This window comes from Falco rusticolus, chromosome 9, assembly GCF_015220075.1.
Source record: "Falco rusticolus isolate bFalRus1 chromosome 9, bFalRus1.pri, whole genome shotgun sequence".
Lineage (NCBI taxonomy): Eukaryota > Metazoa > Chordata > Aves > Falconiformes > Falconidae > Falco > Falco rusticolus.
The window spans coordinates 28,089,622-28,108,994 of record NC_051195.1 but is presented as its reverse complement, the minus strand read 5'-3'; the positions used below and the strand labels follow the sequence as shown (position 1 = coordinate 28,108,994).

Sequence of the window (19,373 nt, the reverse complement as noted above, 5' to 3'; positions counted from 1 at the left end):
GCTGATGTGTGGGCAGCCTGGAGAAACCTGTGGATTTTCCTATTTCTGACTGTAAAAGCTGCCAATATCAAACAAAGGCAGTTAATGTAGGCCAGAAAATGTATAGCAGAAAACTGTGTTTGTAGTAAACTTAACAGTGGAATGTGCTAGTGTAGTAACCAGGATTATGCCCTTAGTAGCTATTTAGCTGTAGGGAGTTGTGCTGCTCAGGTTATAGGTTATGCAGCAGAAAATGCAACAAATGTGGCTGGAGGTTGGACGTAATTTCATTTTTCTCTCATAATGTCTCCAAGACAATGGCCAGTGACCAGCCAACTTTCTGCGGTTTCAACGATCTATTGCATAGGCCAGCTTTTGTACTTACAGATTTGCTTTTTATCATTCACCCAAAACAACAATAGACTTCATTCATTAGAAATTCATACATTCTAAATGTGATCATATTGGATTTCACATGTAACTAAAATACAGGTTAGCAATGCATTTTATATTATGTCTTTTACATGCATTTATATTCCATATATGTTCAATTCCTTCACATTCTTCTCTTTTCCTTCTTTTAAAACAGTAAGCAAAAATAGGACAAAATTTGATGGAAAATTGAACTGTTTTTAAAATCTCAAGAACCGAACTGTAAAGAAAAGACAGAAAGTATTTCATGTGTGTGCATGTGTGTGATATAAATTGTTTTATGTAGATATTAAAGGCATATGCATTGGAACATTTCCTTAGAGCTTCAGTGCTCTGTTTTTCAATTTTAGTTAATGGTTCTTAATGTAATTTCTATTATTTTCAACATTATATACATCTTGGGTCACTGCATGCATTAAAATGTTCAGGGATATACTTTCTGTGAGAAGGACTCTTAAGTGATATTCTAATTTAGCGGTATTTGTGTAACCTGATTCCTCCTCCATAGGTCCTCAGTGTTCTAATCTAGGGCTAATCTGAAATACCAGGCTGGATTACATAAAGTATCTGGCCTTCAGTCAACAAAACCCTTTTCTGCTGAGAAGTGAAAGATCAAGATGTAATTACTGTAATGATGGGTTAGACCTTTGGATTCATGCTGCAATCAGTGATTCCTGTGGTGCTCTGCCACAGTTGTCGTTTAGTGTTGGCTAGAGAGAGACAGGACAGGTAGCCTGTAAAAATGCATCAGCCCTTAATCTAAATGCCTATAGGTGAGTCACACCATGGTGGTGCTGGCTCCAAATTCGAGGGCAGCAGAATGGATTGTCTTGGAAGGATAATCTTAGAGTATGTTTCATGTGTGTAAAAATTAAATGAATAAAATCCCCCTAAATTTCTCCCTCCTTTCCCAGGATACAACAGTAAACTGTAAATTAATTTTAATCTTATGAGGCTATTGTATCTGCCATACACACACACTTACACACATGCATACTTATGAGCATCAGAGATGATATATATATATTGTAATAACAGTTTAATAATCACAATTTAGTCTTTAGTAATCACATAATCAAATTGAAATTTCTGTTGGGTAGGGATATGCTTGCCAGAGCTCTTATGTTTCAAGTGGTGTCAAATCAATGCCAAATCATTCCAAATACTTTCAGAATTTCTTACTTCTGAAAGTCAAGCTTGAAAACGTGTGCACAGCATTAGTAAATACTTTTATTTTTGTTCTGAATTTGAAAGATTGTTGGATTATGGATTTAAAAATAAGTATTTCCAGCTGATGCTGATGGAACTATACAACCATTTTATAGCCATTCAGGATAAAGGGTATTGGCCCTAATCCTGAAACTCTTATTGATGCAATTAATCCTTATATCTCTGAGCTGTGTCACTGAAGTCAACTGGAACTTTTGCATAAGTAATAGTTGCAGAACCAGCCTCAGTCATTTAAATCATGATTATCCCTGGAAAACAACTGAAGATTAGCTCTGGTAATCATTTTTTGTGGACATCACAAAGATTAAAAGCAGATGTTTTGCAGAAGTACTTAAGTGTACTTCCATGGTCTGCAAATGTCATAATCCATTGAAATTTTAGTAGTTTCACTTTGAAAATGAGTTTGCAGCATTATTTGGCAATTTGATCAACCCAAATAGGTACATATGCAAAGGATTCAGCTGGTCAGAAGGATATCCTAGTGTGAGGGTAAACCAAAGGCATGTTTCATTCGCTTTGCATCTTTGCTGGTAGCTGGAAGGATTTGCAAAGAAAAAGAAAATGAGTATGTTGTTGATATGCCTGATGTCAATCACAGGATCATTTTCTGCTTTTTTGGTATGCTGCAGTAAAAAAAAAAAAGGGGGGGTGTGTTCATATACTTCTGATCATTAATTGACAAAATCTGTACAGAACACTTCATTCCCACTTCATTTCTGGGTTTAGTGATTCCCAAGGCTGAGCAACAGAAGGGGTAACAGAAGAGCCTTAGAGACCAGCTATAAAGACAGAGATAAATTCAAAGTGATAGTGTAATGTAACACTACATTCATATGCCAGGCAAGTTATTTAGCTTGACTTAAGAAATATTGATACTGTAGCTTGCACTTTTATTACTTCATAGCCTCATGACACAATGTGTCACTCACTGCATGACCAAAACCATTTGACAATATTCTCAGTTAAAAATTACTGCATTCATCGAGAAATTATTTCTGTGAGTAGTATATATTGCTGTTGTACTTGTGACAGTACGTTTAATTTTTCTGGATGCCATTTTTATAATCATTCCATTAATTATGGCTAAATTTCCACACTAGAACTTTTCCTTATATTCCGTAATTGACTTCATAATGCAACACAAAGCATGCAACCTTTTGGAGACGTTCTTTCCGTCTTCTACTAAAAACCTTTAATGTAAATGCCTGAGACCAAGCCTGCAGCTATTATGAATGAGGTGTTAGTCTGTTTCACTTTCTCTTTAGTTAGAAGCCAAAAATCATGTAAAAATACTCAGTATGTTTCAAGAAATTTTTAGTAGCGCATCCATGTCCACAAATAATAGGAGCAATAAGACAAACTGCAGGATGTATACACAACTAAGGAGGGATTTTTGCCCTTTATAGTCACAGACTTGCCACATTTCAGTAGCAGACTTCCAGCATTTCAGCACATAGTAGCTAGCCCCTTAACCCACTGTGTGCTTCTCCCGGACAGCAATATCACATATTCATTCATGTACAGATCCTGTGTATCTTCCTGGCCAGCATTCTTCCTCTGTAAAAATGTAGAAATGATCCCACTCACTTTTTATTCGAAGCAAGTGATGAATATACTGTTTAATATTTAAATTACCCAGTAGTATTCAGGGCCCAAAGCTAGGTTTATAAATACAGCTTCTCACTATTTAAGTGTTCCAAAGACATCTGAATGACTTAAAGAAGCTTATTAGGGTGGTATGCTAAGTAAGGAGAGGAACACAAATTTTAGCAATTGTACAATCAGTGATTATGGCTTGCAATCTTGTTAGGCATGGTTAAGTTCATCTGTATTTATTATGGGCAATGGCGGATTTTGAGGAGAAAGTTTAAGGAAGATAAGATGGTGAGCAGTGAAATAAATAAAAAAAAAACACGTTAAAGTACTTGTCAAAAGAATAGATGTTTGAGATAGTTCCTAGTGGTAAAAATGTGGAAGTGTGACCTTTCAGCTGACAACCCTGTAGGCTGGATAGATATTAATGATGAAAGGCCTTTAAATGAAAACAGAAGAAAAATAAGGGAGAGGAAGATCTAGCTTAAAAATGCTCTCTCCTCATCAAGGTAGAAGAATTTCCAAGGTGCAAGACTGTAGGCATTTTGCCTAAAAAGAGATTGCAGTAGTGAAATTACAAAGTGACCTGGGCTCAGTCACTGTTTTGGCATTGTAGGCTGAGGTGAAAAGCTTGTATTTTTGGAACTGTTGTGCAGGATGTTCACGGTAACGTGTTCATCAGTCACATTTGTGAGTCTTTAGTATTTTCACTACCATTAGCATTTTGTACAATGATAAAGAAGTATCAGAGGTGTAATTTTCTTCCCCTGCCTCAGAAGACTATATCAGAAAACAAGTAAATAAGGTTTTCCATTTATTCCTTATTATCTCATAGAAGTTGATCTTCTTTCTTTAGATGTAGAGCCTCATTTCAGTTACCTAAAATGCTCCTTTTCAATGTTTGGCTACTGATTTGAAGAAATAGCATAATGTATAATGTACAGAAAATATTTTACAGAAGTTGTGTTAAGGTAGTTTCAGGATCCAGAAATAAAAATGGAAGAAACAAATGCTGTCTATATATTCAGTCTCTACAGAGACTGTAGGACTGAAGGAAATAGCCTTCAATCACTGTCAAATGCATGAAATTAGCAGACTTCCGGCAGGGTCGAAAATACATATACCTTCCAAATTTATAATGTTATTTATTTTTTTAATTGTGTTTAGGCATTTGGATATGTGATTATTGCAGCTGGTCCTTGTAATATTCTGCTTAGAATATGCAATATCCTCATTACGGGGATATTTCTTGGGGAAAGACAGGAGAGAAAATTCATTAAAAAAAGATGGTAAAATGTACTCCACTATTAAAAAGTAAAAGAGCTATTTAGATAAATACTTAATGTTGAGTAAACATCTAGAGAGTAAAGAGGACTTGTGGAAGAGACAGAAAGGACAGCGATATGAAAAATCATGGGGACAGTTGAAATTCAGGGGAAAGTTTAACTTTTGTTATTAGCCTTATTATTATATCACTCAAAACCCAGGCATATGAGATAGTTTAGGCCAGGGGTCCTCAAACTACGGCCCACAGGCTGGATACGGCCCCCCAGGGTTCTCAATCCAGCCCCTGGTATTTACAGACACACACACACACCCCCCTCCTGCCGGAGGTTGGGGGGGGGACCAAGCAGCCGCAGATGGCTGCCTGCCACTTCATCTGCGTGCCAGCCCCCTGTTTAAAAAGTTTGAGGACCCCTGGTTTAGGCTGTCTAGAGTGAGTAACTTCCATTCTGGAGCACAGCAGGAATTTCATCCACTGACAGTGAAGTGGTCTTATAAATGTTAACTGTACCTATATTAATAACTGTATTTTTTCTTTAATTGGAAGGCTGTGTGTGTGTGTGTGTGTGTTCTATATACCTCTGTAGTAAAGCATCCTTCATTGAGAAGGAGGCTAGGCTGGAGCATTTCAAAAGATCCCTTCCAACCTCAGTCATTCTCATTCTATGAACTATTCTGTGAAACCCGTTTTCTGCAGATATTCTAGTAATCCTGTAATTATCAGGACTCACACCAATGAAGGAAGTGTGATCTCTAGAACTGACAACATGATCAGACTTACGTGGTTAGCTTCTGGGCAGATCTTTTATATTAGTGCTTTAATGTGAAGATCTAGGAAGCTAGAATTGTATACAATTAGTTCACTTTACAATACTCTTAAGGGAGGAATTTACTTTTTTAACCTATTTTTCGGTTTCGTTTTTGTTTTCCCTGCAGCTGGGCCTCTGGAACTTCCTCTTTTTGAGCTGATCCCATCACAAAGACAAGTGGTGTTCCACGGAGACCGCTTGCCATTTCAGTGTACTGCAACATATGTTGACAATACTACCCAAGTACATTGGTTCCATGCTGGTCGCCTGGTTGAAACAGATGAGGAGAGCGGCATATTTGTGGAGGACAGCATCATTCACGACTGCTGCTTAATTACACGGTAATGTATGCCTCTTGTTATAGTCAGACTTGTAGGCAAGGTGAACATATTTAACACTTGCAAGAAATCTCATTAAAACATGCATCAGGAAGAGTTTTATTTGAAGCAATTCAATTGCATGCTTGAATCTGAACACACACAGGTAGAGATTTTTATGGCTATAAATGACTGTGGTTCCAAATCATATTTTTTGTGTCTGCGTATCCAGATTTGAGACACTATGACTTTGAAACAGATAAAAACAGTCTGTTATACAGTAATTCATGAGAAGAAACTGAACTTAAAACAGCTGCAGTAACATATAGTGAATTACAGCCAAACTACTTCTTCCTGACACCATCTAGAAGCTTGAATTGTGATCTGTCTATGAAGAAATATCAATTTAGAAGGCTTGGATTAATTTTTGTAGGTTCCAAAATACTGGATCTTATATTCTTTAGTTAGATAATCTCATATTTGTTTTACATTAAAGTATTTTGCAACTTTCTATGACTTTTACCATCTGTATGCCCCTGTGTGCTTGAGAGGCACAGAGATCTATAGAAACCTTTGCGGATGTGAAAAAAGCAAGAGGAATGAAGTCAAATAGGCTTCTATAAAAGATTTAACAACTAATATTTGGCAATGACTGTATCATTCCGGTTTTGTTTCAGTTTTTCCTTTTAAATCTTATTTAACAAATTATTATAAATGTCTGTGTTTATTTTTGTCTTTCGTTATAGAGTATTGGCTTAACACTAAAAGCTGACAAGCTGTTGCACACATCCTTTTGTCCTCTGCCAATTTCCATCATTGATCAAAAAAAGAGTCTGAATTTGTGTCCAATTTCTGCCTTTCTCTTTGTAGAAGATGGCGTGAAAATAGCTATGCTAATTAGCTCTGGATCATCATTAACATCTCTTCAGTCAACCAGTTTCTATTAATATAATTGACCTGAAATGCTTCTTGAACTATCAAATGAAAGTTATGAAGAGAATCAAATTAATTCCTCTCCACTGGGGTCTGTCATCTTTATTGATTTTAATTTTTTCTACTCACTCATTATCTGACCCCTTTTTGAGTCCTATAGGTAGATCTAGAGGCGTAGATCTATTCTCACAGCTACTGGCTTTCCTTCTAATACCAATGTGTATGGCTATAGCAAATAATGAAAAAAACTATTAGACCAATTAGTATGGTAATGCCAAGTGCATGAGCTAGTCTATAACTGATGAGCCACTTAAATTAAAGCATGTTCTTCTTATTTCCATGATCTCAAAATTAAAAGACATGCTGTTAATCACCTCTTTATATTTTTCAACTAAATTATAATTTGCGCTATAAGCAATTTGTAAAGCATAGTAATGAGAAATGCTTTTTCAAAACAGCTATCCTTTTTAAAAAGCTAGTTTAGAAGTAGCTTGACTGAATTTTACCTTATATTGCTTCATTTTTTGTCATAGTATAAAATAAAAATCATTGTCTACTACAGCAGTATTTTGATAAGGATGGTTGATCTGCTACCTCCCTCATTTGCTGTGCCATTAAATAGGTGACCTTGATGCTCATGTTGCAGTATGCACTGGGACCAGTTAGTCAGAAAAAATGTTTTACAAATATGTCATCACATTTGCTGTTATAGACTGGAAAAACAGTTTGATTTGTTGAAGGTATGTGGTACAGACTGTCAAAATGAGACAAAATATTTTTTGAATTAAACTCAAAATCTTTCAACTGCTGTTTAAAAGCATACAACATCTTAATTGCTCATTTAAGCTATATGTTTCACTTCACAATATAGTAGAGCATCAACACTGCATTTACTGTACAGTGTTGTCCTTATACGGTGAAAAATACTAATACTCAAGCAGTCATGCCTCTGCCTTGATCAAGGGGCTGATCAAAATTAACTTACTAAAGGCATGACACACCTATACTTTTCAAACTAGCTTTTAAAAACCACACAATTTTGAAGTCAATGATTTTTTGTAAATTAGAGATGTTACTGCAGTCTCATGTTGAAAATGAGAAAACATTGGTCAAGTTATGATTGTAAAAACTGTCTTCAGCATTTTTTAATTTTAATCCCATCATCGTGACCATGCATACTAAACTCCATTTATATAATTATTATTATATGTTAAAATAATATGTAATAGCATGTTTATTACATGTTACAATACTTTGTATTAATATGCTTGGTACATGCTATAACACACCAATTTGTGATAGTTCTTAAGGCTAAATCACAGCACTGTGAGACATCAGAAAGGCTACGCCTCCCTGAGGTTATCATATGTTAAGTATAGGATTTGGAGTAAAAATAAAAGTCACTTAAAATCAGTTCTTACAGTGTCATATTTTGCCTTCCTATACCTACTCTTTACAGAAAATGTCCACTGTCTGTGGCTTTCTGTGATTGCACTAAAGGACAGGCTTTGGCTTGTGCTGCTTAGCAATTTAAAGATTTCTGAAGCTAGTGTTGAACAAAGAGGTGTAGTCCTGTTTCAAAAGCTGCTTACTCAAACATTTTTAGATGGTTATTTTATTGGGTAGTTCCAGATATTTCTGGAAGTGGATTTACAACACAAATATCATACTAAACCCTTCTGTTTTATTAAGTGGCACAGTAGAAGGATAAAATATCCAAATGTGTATTTTTTGTCTCCTATGATAAAGCAGAATAAACTAAAATAAATGTTTCTGTTACAATAATTAAACTAAAGTTTTGAACTGTATTTCAGCCTGTGACATTTTTCTTGGCAAAGAGTATTCCCTTATAGAAGATCTTGAGAGGGTGTTTTCAATTCTACTGCTAGCTCGCATTTACCATGTCTTGCCAATGATAATAATATTTGATTTTGCTCATGTTGAATTTTCTGTCATTATGCCTGTGTATAAATGTCATAGTCATACATGAAAATGTAAATGTGATATGCAACTAATTTCCTGTCATCTGTGAATGGATATAGCTGAAGTTGTTACTTGTGTTTCCATGAAGACAGCCTAATTTCTTAAGCCTGGAGTACTACTAGATTATCAGTTTGATCACAATATGCAGCAATGAAACAATCCATATCCCTGAAGCCACAGAGAAGGCAGATTAGGTCTGATCCTCTGCAGCACAGCATCTCTCCCAACTTCCCCACTGTTCCGCTTCAATGTGTGCAGAGGCCAGCAGGACAGTTATTAGAATATTAAACTAAAAAAGGAAAATATTTTCACTTTCTGAATGAAGCAACTCTGCAGCAGTAGAGAGACTTTAATTTTCAGGAAATTTCTTATTTACCACGTAGGCTATAATGACAATTTTAAAGTCTTTAGTTCTATTCAGTAAATACTTGTGTATAGAGTGTTTAGCAGTGCTTACGCCTCTGACAGCTGTAATGGCTGCTCTGGGACCATTACAGTTCACACATGCTCCTTCTGAAAACATTAAACTGTGCAGAAAGTTAAGAACCCATAAAAAGGAGCGCTACAGCTGGAGAAACTAAAATGCTCTCAACTAAACATATGATAACAGTATCAGAAGTGTTTTTCAGATGAAATTTTTGTTATGTAGGTAGATTTGCCACTGGAAATGGTCTATTAGGTCTTAACTGTGGTCCCCCACAAACAGTGGTTTTCTTTTAAATTCTGTCCTAAGTATTTCAGTCTTCTAAATGCGGCTGCTGAATACAGGGTGCTTAAACCAAACCAAAAGTTAAGCTTAAGAATCCACATTGTTTTAAAGCATCAAATAGTGCAAAGCATCATAGTGCTTCCTCACATTCTGACAGCAGTCAATGCCAATATAGGATGGTCAAAAGTAAATAGAAATAGTAATGTACAAGATAAGACAATATGGAACTCCATCTGATCCTTTAGGTGTAACAAGGATAGGAGCAAGAGTAAAAAATAGATTTAAAAATTTGTACATAAAATGTGTATATTAATTTTTGAAAGCTGCTTTTAGAGGTATGTGATTATGTGAAAAGCTTCAAAACTTCCATCCATAAAGTAAATGTCTGATAGCAAGAGAGAGTTTCAAATCATGATCCACTTGTACTCTAATAGTGAAGAAACTAGGAAAAAAATAAAAAGGAATGAAATTTTGTGGATTAAAAATTTTGATCATAACTTTTGTAATCTAAAGAGGGTTTTGAGTCCAATTAATAATTTTTAAGTGTATGAAATGATCACAGAAGCTATTAGTATAGAATTTGGAATTTGGTTGAGACAGTTTCACTGAAAGAGTAAGGATTGTTTAAGGATGATGATAGAAGGAAAAATGATTCCAGGAGTAGACAGGTGGTATCATGACAAGTTTGACATCCAGACAGGCATTCCTTGTAACAAAGAACAAAACACTTCCAGAACTTCTGGGAGAAAGGCAGAAATTCTATGCCTGTATTTTGTGGAAAGTCTCCAAATGACCCCTGAACAGTTTTAATAGTTTGTGGTAAGAATACACTTGGAAAATATAGGAGCCGAGCAGCAGTGGTTTGGACTGGTACAAGTTAAAGAACTGTCTCAAGGTGGTACATCACTGATGAGTGTGTTGCTAGGTTGGGCCAAATCATGGCAAAATATTGGAGATTCATTCTGCACATGATGAACCAAAATAAATGTTAGGACAGATCCAAAGAACTGATTCAGAAATGCAGGTATTTTATAATGGCTTTATATTGTACTGTCATGAGTATTTGGAGAGAAGCAGCTACGGGTCATACTGAGAAGCCCAGGGAAATCGGCAGAAATTGTTTAGTGCTGATATTTTGTTGGTTCATCTAATTGACTCTGTCTGACCCTTAGTTGTCGAGCAGTTAGGAAAGAAATGAAGCTAAATAAGCATTTAAATTGTAAATCAATGTTTCTTTATTGTTTTGAGATTACTTCAAACCCTGTAGTCAATGGTCTACGGCTTACTTCAGGCACTGTAGGCAGCAAAGGACTAGTGACAGGTGCAGCTTTACCAGCAACTTTCTCGTATATCAGTCAGGACGATAATATTTAAAATGATTGCAGAATATGAAATGCACAGGTTAAGGGTTTCATTATCTGAGATTAAGAGAATCTTCATGTGAAATAAATTTGGAAGATTAATTAAATTTAGGCTTTTTCTCCAAAAGTCTTTCAATTATCTGAATAAAACTCAATGACAATTTTCCTACTTATCAGTTTAGAGAATAATTTAAAATATAACCTGTGGAAAAATACACTGATACTATGAGAAAAGAAAGCAGCAACTGTGATACTCTCTACCATTAAAGGAATAAACCATTATGGAAGAATTGTGCTGTGTCAAAAACTGTAGGCTTAATTTGTGTAACTTCTTATTGAGAAATATATATTTGCACAGAAAATATATGTAAGTATTTTTGTCTGATAGAATAAGAGAACCCTAGAAAAATAGTAAGTCAGAACTGTAAAAAAATTTTTTGAGTCCTTGAAGAACTTCTTGAAGAAGAGAGTATCCTTCTTTTGATGTTGAGACCAGATGAAGATGCCTTGCACAAAATTTTGACGTCTCATTTCCATCTCTGCTTACTTCCTGCAGCTATGTATGGGTCCATCCATCTACACCACTGAAATGAAATGTTCAGTACTATGAACAAAAATTTACGCTTTCCCCCCACAAGGGGGAATCAGTAGAGTTTTGCTTTGACTTTTTAGGGCCAGAAGGATTTTAATGTGGTGGCCCTTCAAACAGCTGCAGCTGTACAGCTGAGGAGATGCTGCACTGCAGCACCAGTTTGGATTGAACATCTCAGGACTGACCTTTTTAAAATTACTTTTCCTGTCAACACCACCGTAAGGTATAATTATACATTTTCTCTCAGTCCAGGTCATAGTTTGTAGCTGTGTGAATCAGCTGTGATGATCAGAGCAATTCTGACTTATGTGTAGACTCTGATGTACTCCTCCTACCAGGTCAATCACCCTAGGTACTGGTGAAACAATCCATTTATTTAAAGCAAAACACGTTAGAAATATTAAAACAAATAACTGAATTACTTTTTACTTTTCATGTATTTCAGTTTATTCAACACAGAAAGTGTGTTATAGGACATACTCCTTATGGACTTATAGAAAGCATTTTTACTCCATCAGCATGATGGTCCCAGGCCCTCCCCTTCTTTCTCCCTATAGGATAAAACAACCTTACTTTTAATTTTTTATGGTATTTTGATTAGATGACTCTTGGCCATCACAAAATAAAGTTTACAATGTTGGAGATACACTATACACTGGAGAAAAACTAGAGGTTGTTCCTGAAGTTCTTGTGTAGGAATCTGCTATGTCTTACCTCCTTTTTAGATCTTTCCAAATTTCTTGCAGGTCAGCAAATAAAACAGGTCAGTATTCTAGCCCTAATATACAATTGCTCTATCCTATAAAGTATTCATGAAATAATTAATTTCTACATTTGTATTGTCACCACTGACTAGGAAGAGTGGAAAATTCTGTCAAAGTAGTGTGCATTTGGTAAATAATTTGAAACTGTAATATTAATGTTGCGGGTTTTGTTTTCTTTCATGTAGGGTTGGGGTTTTGCTGGTCCCAGTGGCATGTAATCATATGATCAAGAATTGTCATAAGTGTTTAATACTTCCGAATCATCTGGGGAATATTTTACTTTAGAAGCTTTTAATGTAATTTTGGCTATTGTGCTGCTTGTCTTAGTGTTTTTTTGTCTAAGAACCTCTGATAGTGTACAGATCACGAGAGTTATGCTAATGAAATAAGGCTTCCTCTGGATATAACATTGCAGGATGCAGGCTACTTAAGGGGAGACGAAAGGCATACAGCAGGTGTAGCACCATTTCCCCAGGAGACTGCTGTTACATCCTGTGGTCACATACATCCTGCAGGCAAGCAGTTTGCTGGTAGAACAAAATTAAGAACAATAAACACATTTGAGCATCCCTAAATCTTTCACCAACTGACAAAGCAGCTCGATGATAGACAACTGTTTCATGAAGTACTTTAAATAAGCCCTGGCCCAGGTGTACTCTCTTTGGATAGTTTTCTAGCACTGTGCTGTTACAGACCTGCCAGCTGTATGAAGGTTTCTTCAGCAAGACAAAGCTTTGCGTGCTCTAGAGCTGTTGATACATTTTTTTCTCTCCGCACTTTAAGTTTTCAGCTAACTAGTTTGGCATGTATTGACTCTAGGGCAGGGGGAGTATGAAAATAAATGCAAACATCTTTATGCACACCCTTCAATGCAGTGCAGTAGCTGGTAGTCTATCTGTACTTGACAAGCTCAATGAGAGAGAGAAGGTCATACAATAGACTAAACCTGTTGTGGTATGTCGTAGAGCTATTTAGGTTTCTGACTCCATTTCTGAAGATGATTCAGTAGAGTCACTCTAATACTAGTAGTGTTTGTTTTCTCAGTTTTAAGAAACAAATTGATGGCATCTAAATGTAGGTCACCGATTACTTGACATCCATGTGTAGAAAACACATCTCACTGCTAGGCAAATGTTTACATAACAAATGGATAATATTTGTTATGTAAATAGACTGTGACAATATTTTTGAACATTTGCATTTCAGTTGAAGTAATTTGAGCAATATAAAGGAAACAAAGTGAGGTAGTTTGCTAACTGATATATAGGTCTTTTCTCCCATTTTGGAAGTAGGTTTTGGGGTTTTTCTGTCAATATATTGTCATTAAAATTAGGTCCTTTCCATTGGCATCGCTGAAGTCAAGTGTAACTTGTCACGGTCCTAGAGTATTGATGTGAACAAATTAGCTGATAGGCAAATCATAGTAAAAGTATGTTATAGCATATTATGTTTCTTGGGTAGCTGCAGATGGTATTATACGGTAAGTTATGCTTTGTTTTTATTGTCAATCAGAAGAAAAAGAAAATCATATGTATTGAATTTCCTATGAGTATGACAAATTGATTACATTGGAAAATATTTGTTAGACATCTAATACAAAATGAGTAGCAACTTTAATCTTTAATTTTCCTTTTCTCTTGCTGTTACCTGGACACAAGCTTTCTTTAAAGGCCATCAGCCTTCTAAAGCTATTTCTTTCATGGGTAAATAAGTAATGTCAGAGAGATCAGACTAGCAATTTCAAGTTCAATTAAAGTGCCTAGATTTACACATTCTCTCTTCATTTTCCATGTTTTAACCTTATATCCCCTGTGAAAAACTGTATTCCAAGCAGCAGTGTACTGTGGAGACCAACACTGATTTTAAAAATTTTGTGTTAATATTAATAATGCGAGGTGGTATGGGTTGGATGCAGGCCTTCTGCGTGAGCTATAGAAAAGCATTCATGATTTATCTGTCTGAAGAAGAATATGAGCAAACCTAAATGTTATCTGTGTTTGAGTAATTAATTTTTATTTTTCTCCAGGAAAAGCTGTTGTTTCTTCCCAAGTCTTAGTCAGACTTTTAAATGTTTTTTGTGGAAAGTCAGTCAAAATATAGTGTTAAAGTCACCTCTTTATACTCTGTTTCCTGGCATGCAGATAATTGTTGGGGCATACAGTAAATGTCACTAAGGTATTACTTCAGGACATGGTTGAGTAAGTTTGCATAATGAGACCTACTTCTGATTGTCTAGTTAGTTATGCATAGATGTAACAATGAAAAACTATCCCTCAAATAAAAAACTATTGTCATAGGTTACTTGATTACATGACTGAGGCTTCTGCCTGTATTATGGTTCCTCTTTTTGTAATGACAAATGCCGCAGGCTTCTGTTCAATACTATAACAACTTTTTCAAGCAATTGCATCAGCTGTATGGCTTAATTAATTTTTCAATATGTCAGTCATCACATTTGAAAAAGGAATCCTACCATGCATGAAATTTCACAGTACAAAAAAGAAACATGTATATTCTCTTTCTTCCTTTCAGTGTTTTTACTGAGAAGGCCACTATAATTTCAAAAGAAAACTTGAGAAAAGCTTGTTAGTCATTCTTTTGTTCTCATCAGGCAGCAGTCTTCAGACTTTGTTTGCTTTGACATCATCTCATGAGTGTCGGACTTTGTTTTGTGTCTTGGTAGGTCAAAAATTTCCAGAAAAGTAGCAACTATCACACCTCTGAGAAGTGGGATATGATTGCTAATGTAGAGGGAGCAGGAACTCTTTCTGACATACTCCGTCCTTAGGAAAGCTGCATAGTAGAGGCAAGATCATTTCTTTTGTGGCCTGGTGTTTATTAGCTACTGTGAGACAGGATAATCAAGAAAATTATACAGTCAAAGGTGCCATCCTCTCTTAATTCTGTTGTGCTCTTGTCAAGCTTCTAAACAAGAGAGTCCTGCCATGTTCTCAGGTCTCGAGAGAGTTCTTGACTTTTATTAAGACTTGTTGCTATGGCCAAGAGAGATTGAGAATGCCTTTCTGCTAAGAGCAAGAAAAACAATGGAATTTCTGGGCATGCTAATGTAATAGTGCCAAGACTTAAAATACGTAACTGACCTAGAAAACTTTATGAAGAGGTTTAAAATTCTATACAGGCCCACCCTTTCCTTTTGGTCTGCCAGGACTGTGAAGTCATCAAGGAGACTGTGAAGTTATCAAGGATTATAAGTGGAGAAAATGTTAAAGGATCAACTTGACTGCTCTTTTTGAGAATTAAAAGATTTTATTTATTTATTTATTTATTTTACTCCAGTCCCCCAAATTCTCCAGGGGTATAAAATCAATTTATCATTTGTCATATCCAGATGGTAAGTAAATGAACAGTTTCACCATTGGGTTTGCTATCCAAAATATTCCTGGAGGAATAAAAATGAATGCATCATTTACAGTGGCCAGATGGCAATTCAGAAGACAGGTCCATGTTCTAGTCATTATACAGCTTCTTCTGTATTGAATAACCCTATTCTGGCTTATTTTGGTTCACCATCTGAAGAAAGGGACATAGAAGATTGAAATGTGAATGTAAAGATTTACTAATCGTTTTAGAGAATTTGAACCAGTGTTCAAGTATTGTGTTTCTACCAGAAGCGACAGTCATGTATCAGTGAATATTTGTCTGTGAAACTGGGAAACTTCATCTAATGACAGGAGATTTGTTTAGCAGCAGATAAATTTGCATCAGAACACATTTCGGCAATTTAATGGAAAATGTACCAATTTTCTTCATATTTATTTATCCTTATATTGATTACCTGTGAAACTGATAATATGCTCAAGTATTGTATTGACCTAAAATCACCATGGCTCCCAGTTTTACCAAATCTGTATTGTTAACAATAAGTATAGATATTTTATAGGAAATATATCAAAAGATCAGTGCATCTATCATACATCCTATTCAGTTGGGAAGTCTTCGGGTCTTGATGCTGCAGGTGAATATTCTGCCTATTGTTTCAGTGAAAAAGAGCTTTTATGGATAATTCTTTTCATAAGCTCTAGAAATATATTCTTTCTCAGCTGTCTATAAAGATTATGTGAGATTGTTGTGACATATGAAAGAGAAGATTTAATTAACTTTTGTTATCAGCTGGCTAATTTCACTTAAATATTTCAACCTGAATGTAAAAAGATGTATTAAGCATTAGGTAAGAGTTTGCTGTTACTGGACTTTCTTATCTGACACTTCTTAAGAGAGCAATTGTTTCTTTCTATATGAAAATATTCAACTACTCTGAGAATGGCTAGTAATGCTTTTTGTGCATTTTCTGCAATAAATACATGTTAGAATTCACTAACATGTGAAATAGAGGGTTATGAGGTACTTGGAACTCCAAGCCATGATAAATAGGAACAGTGTGAGATTTTTAAAGTTACTGTGTAATGACAAATGTGACTGAATATCTGGACAACTACACAAAAGTTCTGAAGCAATTTAACGTAAAGGCTGCTTCCCATGGTTTGCTTGTTTTCTGGGGACTGAGATAATGGTCCTGTAGTAAGTACTTGAGAAAGTCATCCCTCACTGTATGCATGTTTCAAAGGGAAAATTATGTACATGGCTGGCTAATTACCTCCTGCTTTGATTGTGGTCTATTTTAATGTGTATCAGAAGTAGTCCGTATACAAGGAGATCCTTTCTTGTAGTTAATAAAAGTGCATGTATAATATACAAAGGCTTAAACTGAAAAGGGATGAAATTTTTAGAAAAGTTTAAAAGAGAAAAAAATAAAAATAAATTATATATAATTATTCTGTGTATATCTTTCAAAATGTCAAGCTCGTTACAAAAGTGCCAAAGGCCACAAGTAGATTTTTTTAAGATTTTGGTTGAAATAGAGACTTGAAATCAATTTAGTAACTTTTTTCATTCTGTGCTTCTGTTTTTGTAATGTACCTTCTCCCTTTTTCTGACTGTACTTTGTTTCTTGCCACATAATTTCTAATTGTCTAAAACACAAGACATATTCAAAGACGAGCCATTTCTGTAAAGCAAAGTAAATATTTTCAGATAATTAAGAGCTTCTTTCCTCTCTCAACTACTTTCAAAAGCTGCACTTGCTTTAAAACTGTGGTAAAATTTATTTCTAGCCCAATGGCAGATTTAAGATATAATACATTGCCTGCTATATTAAAATATAGTAGTTAGCATTATTTTTGTCTATTGAGATCTATGGAGTTACAGAAACCAGATAAAATTCTATCCCTGATGAAGTCAATTGAAAAACTAATCATTGACTTCATTAGGGCCTGGGTTACATCCGTTAGATGAAGGGAAACTTCTCGCCATATTTAAGATATATAGAAAATACTAACCAGAACAGTTCTAGACAATTTTAAATGTTTCTGAAATTATTTCCTCCTTCTCTAATTCTACACAGAATATTTAGCTTTGGCAGCTAAATATTGGTGTGGTGCAGTCATGCACAATGTTTGTATTGTAAGAGAAGCCACAAAAGGTTGCTATGTTGCCTAACACTCATATAAACAGTTAATGCAACTGTAATTTGCTGATATTAATAACTACATTTCATATTTGGTGTAAGAGAGTGTGAAGAAAGTTTATTAGTAGTAAAGTACAGAAAGAAATATCACCATTTACCTCAACTCATTTTGCATTCATCAGGAAAATTATATACAGCTTCCACAGCCAATGGCTGTGCTAGAAACCTTTCCCCATATGCCACCAGGAGAGCAGCAGATTCTGCTGTAGGAGCTGCGATTGCAGCTGAAGGGAAGCATTTGCTGTGGATTGGTTGCATTGTCAACTTGAAATGCATTTCTGACTTTCAAGTGCTTGGTTACGCAGCAAACCCAACATTTTATAGTATTTGGGGAAAGGAGAATGGGCATTGATGCATAATTGATATTCTATTGTGATGATTTCTTATCTGTGTTATAGTCTGTTACAATCTGAGTGGTCAGTCCAAATTGGCACTGCTAAAATCTTAATACCAGTCACTCATAAATACCAGTTACTCACATATTGTCTGTCCTATAATAATGTAGATCAAAACCTGGGGTTATATTTTCATAGAAAACCTCTGAAGATAAGTTAAATGTCAGAAAACCAATGACTTGATCTCTATATAATTAAATATATACAATAATTAATCTTTTTTTTTTTTTATATAGTGAACTTATCCTATCCAGTATTGACATTGATGCAACAGGAGATTGGGAGTGTCTAGTCAAAAATTCCTATGGAAATAGCACTAAACAAGTAGAAATTGTGGTACTTGAAACGGCTGCACCCTACTGCCCTGCAGAAAGAGTTATTAACAACAAAGGAGATTTCAGGTACGATTTTCTGGTTTGGGAGTGCGTTTCATATATTCGTGTAGATACAGACCATATTCACGCTTACGTGATACTTCAGTGTCAGTTACAAAGATGTCATTTTTTTTTATGTAATACAGTATTTTATGTAATATAGTAGGAAGGAGGAGCACTGTGTGATTTTTATGGGAAATGGCAGCTATATTTCAAGAGCAGAAGTGGTTTCTGAAAGTCAGAGAATCTTCTAATTCCTCAGTGTGAGATTATAGAAGATTTCAAAGCATGTAGACTTTACAGCTAAGTGAGAGAGGGTTCAAAATTGTTCTTGGTCTTTTCTGAATTATAGAATATGATAACACGCATTAAAATATCAGAAGATTAAATCTTCAGTACTTTTCTAACCTGTTCCAGTTCTGCTGATTTTGTTCAGCTGCGATTAGATGTAACAAATAGTATAAAACTGTTAGTAAAATATTTCACTGAAGAGAATCAAAATAGCGAGTAAAACTACTTAGTAAAACAAATAGGTCATTTCAGATAAGCTTAAGGACACACATAGTTCCACCAAAAATTTCACATGATTAGAAAACACGTCTCTCCTGCTATCTGAATCTTACAATCTGCGCAATTTTGTTGACTAGATGTAATTTTCATTTAACTTTTATTTAAATATGCTGGGGTTTTTTTATTTTATTTTAATCTTCATAAACTGAAGAAAAAGCTAAGGATTCTGTGGAATTTGATATTGTTTTCAGTTAGCTCTAAAATACTTCAGTGATATGCATAGATCTCTTAAAATATAATTACCTTCTCGACAACAAGATAAATGTATGATGGCATTCCCATTGAGAAATCAAGAATGTAATTGTTACTGAGTGAATTACAATAAAAATTCAGCTCCAATTGCTCATGAAAGGAAAAGTAGACAAGAAAGGAAGCTTCTTTTAAACGCTGGAACTTTTTGCAAATACTTCTGACCTGAAAGGTCTCTCTTCATTTTTAAGTTACCTTTAATGCTTTTTCAAAGGCCTTTTGCTACGATTTCTTGTGTTTGAATAAAAGTAAAG

The 19,373-nt window shown here is 35.1% G+C and overlaps 1 protein-coding gene across 2 annotated transcripts in view; it reads left to right on the top strand.

The window, feature by feature from the left end:
- The window catches only part of LOC119153768 (adhesion G protein-coupled receptor A3-like), a 277,280-nt gene that overhangs the window by 119,302 nt on the left and 138,605 nt on the right, over nt 1-19,373 (top strand). For both annotated transcript variants that reach the window (XM_037400601.1, XM_037400602.1), the window contains 2 exons: nt 5,455-5,668; nt 18,163-18,327. In XM_037400601.1, coding sequence (XP_037256498.1) covers nt 5,455-5,668; nt 18,163-18,327 — 379 coding nt within the window. The remainder of the gene's footprint in view (nt 1-5,454; nt 5,669-18,162; nt 18,328-19,373) is intronic.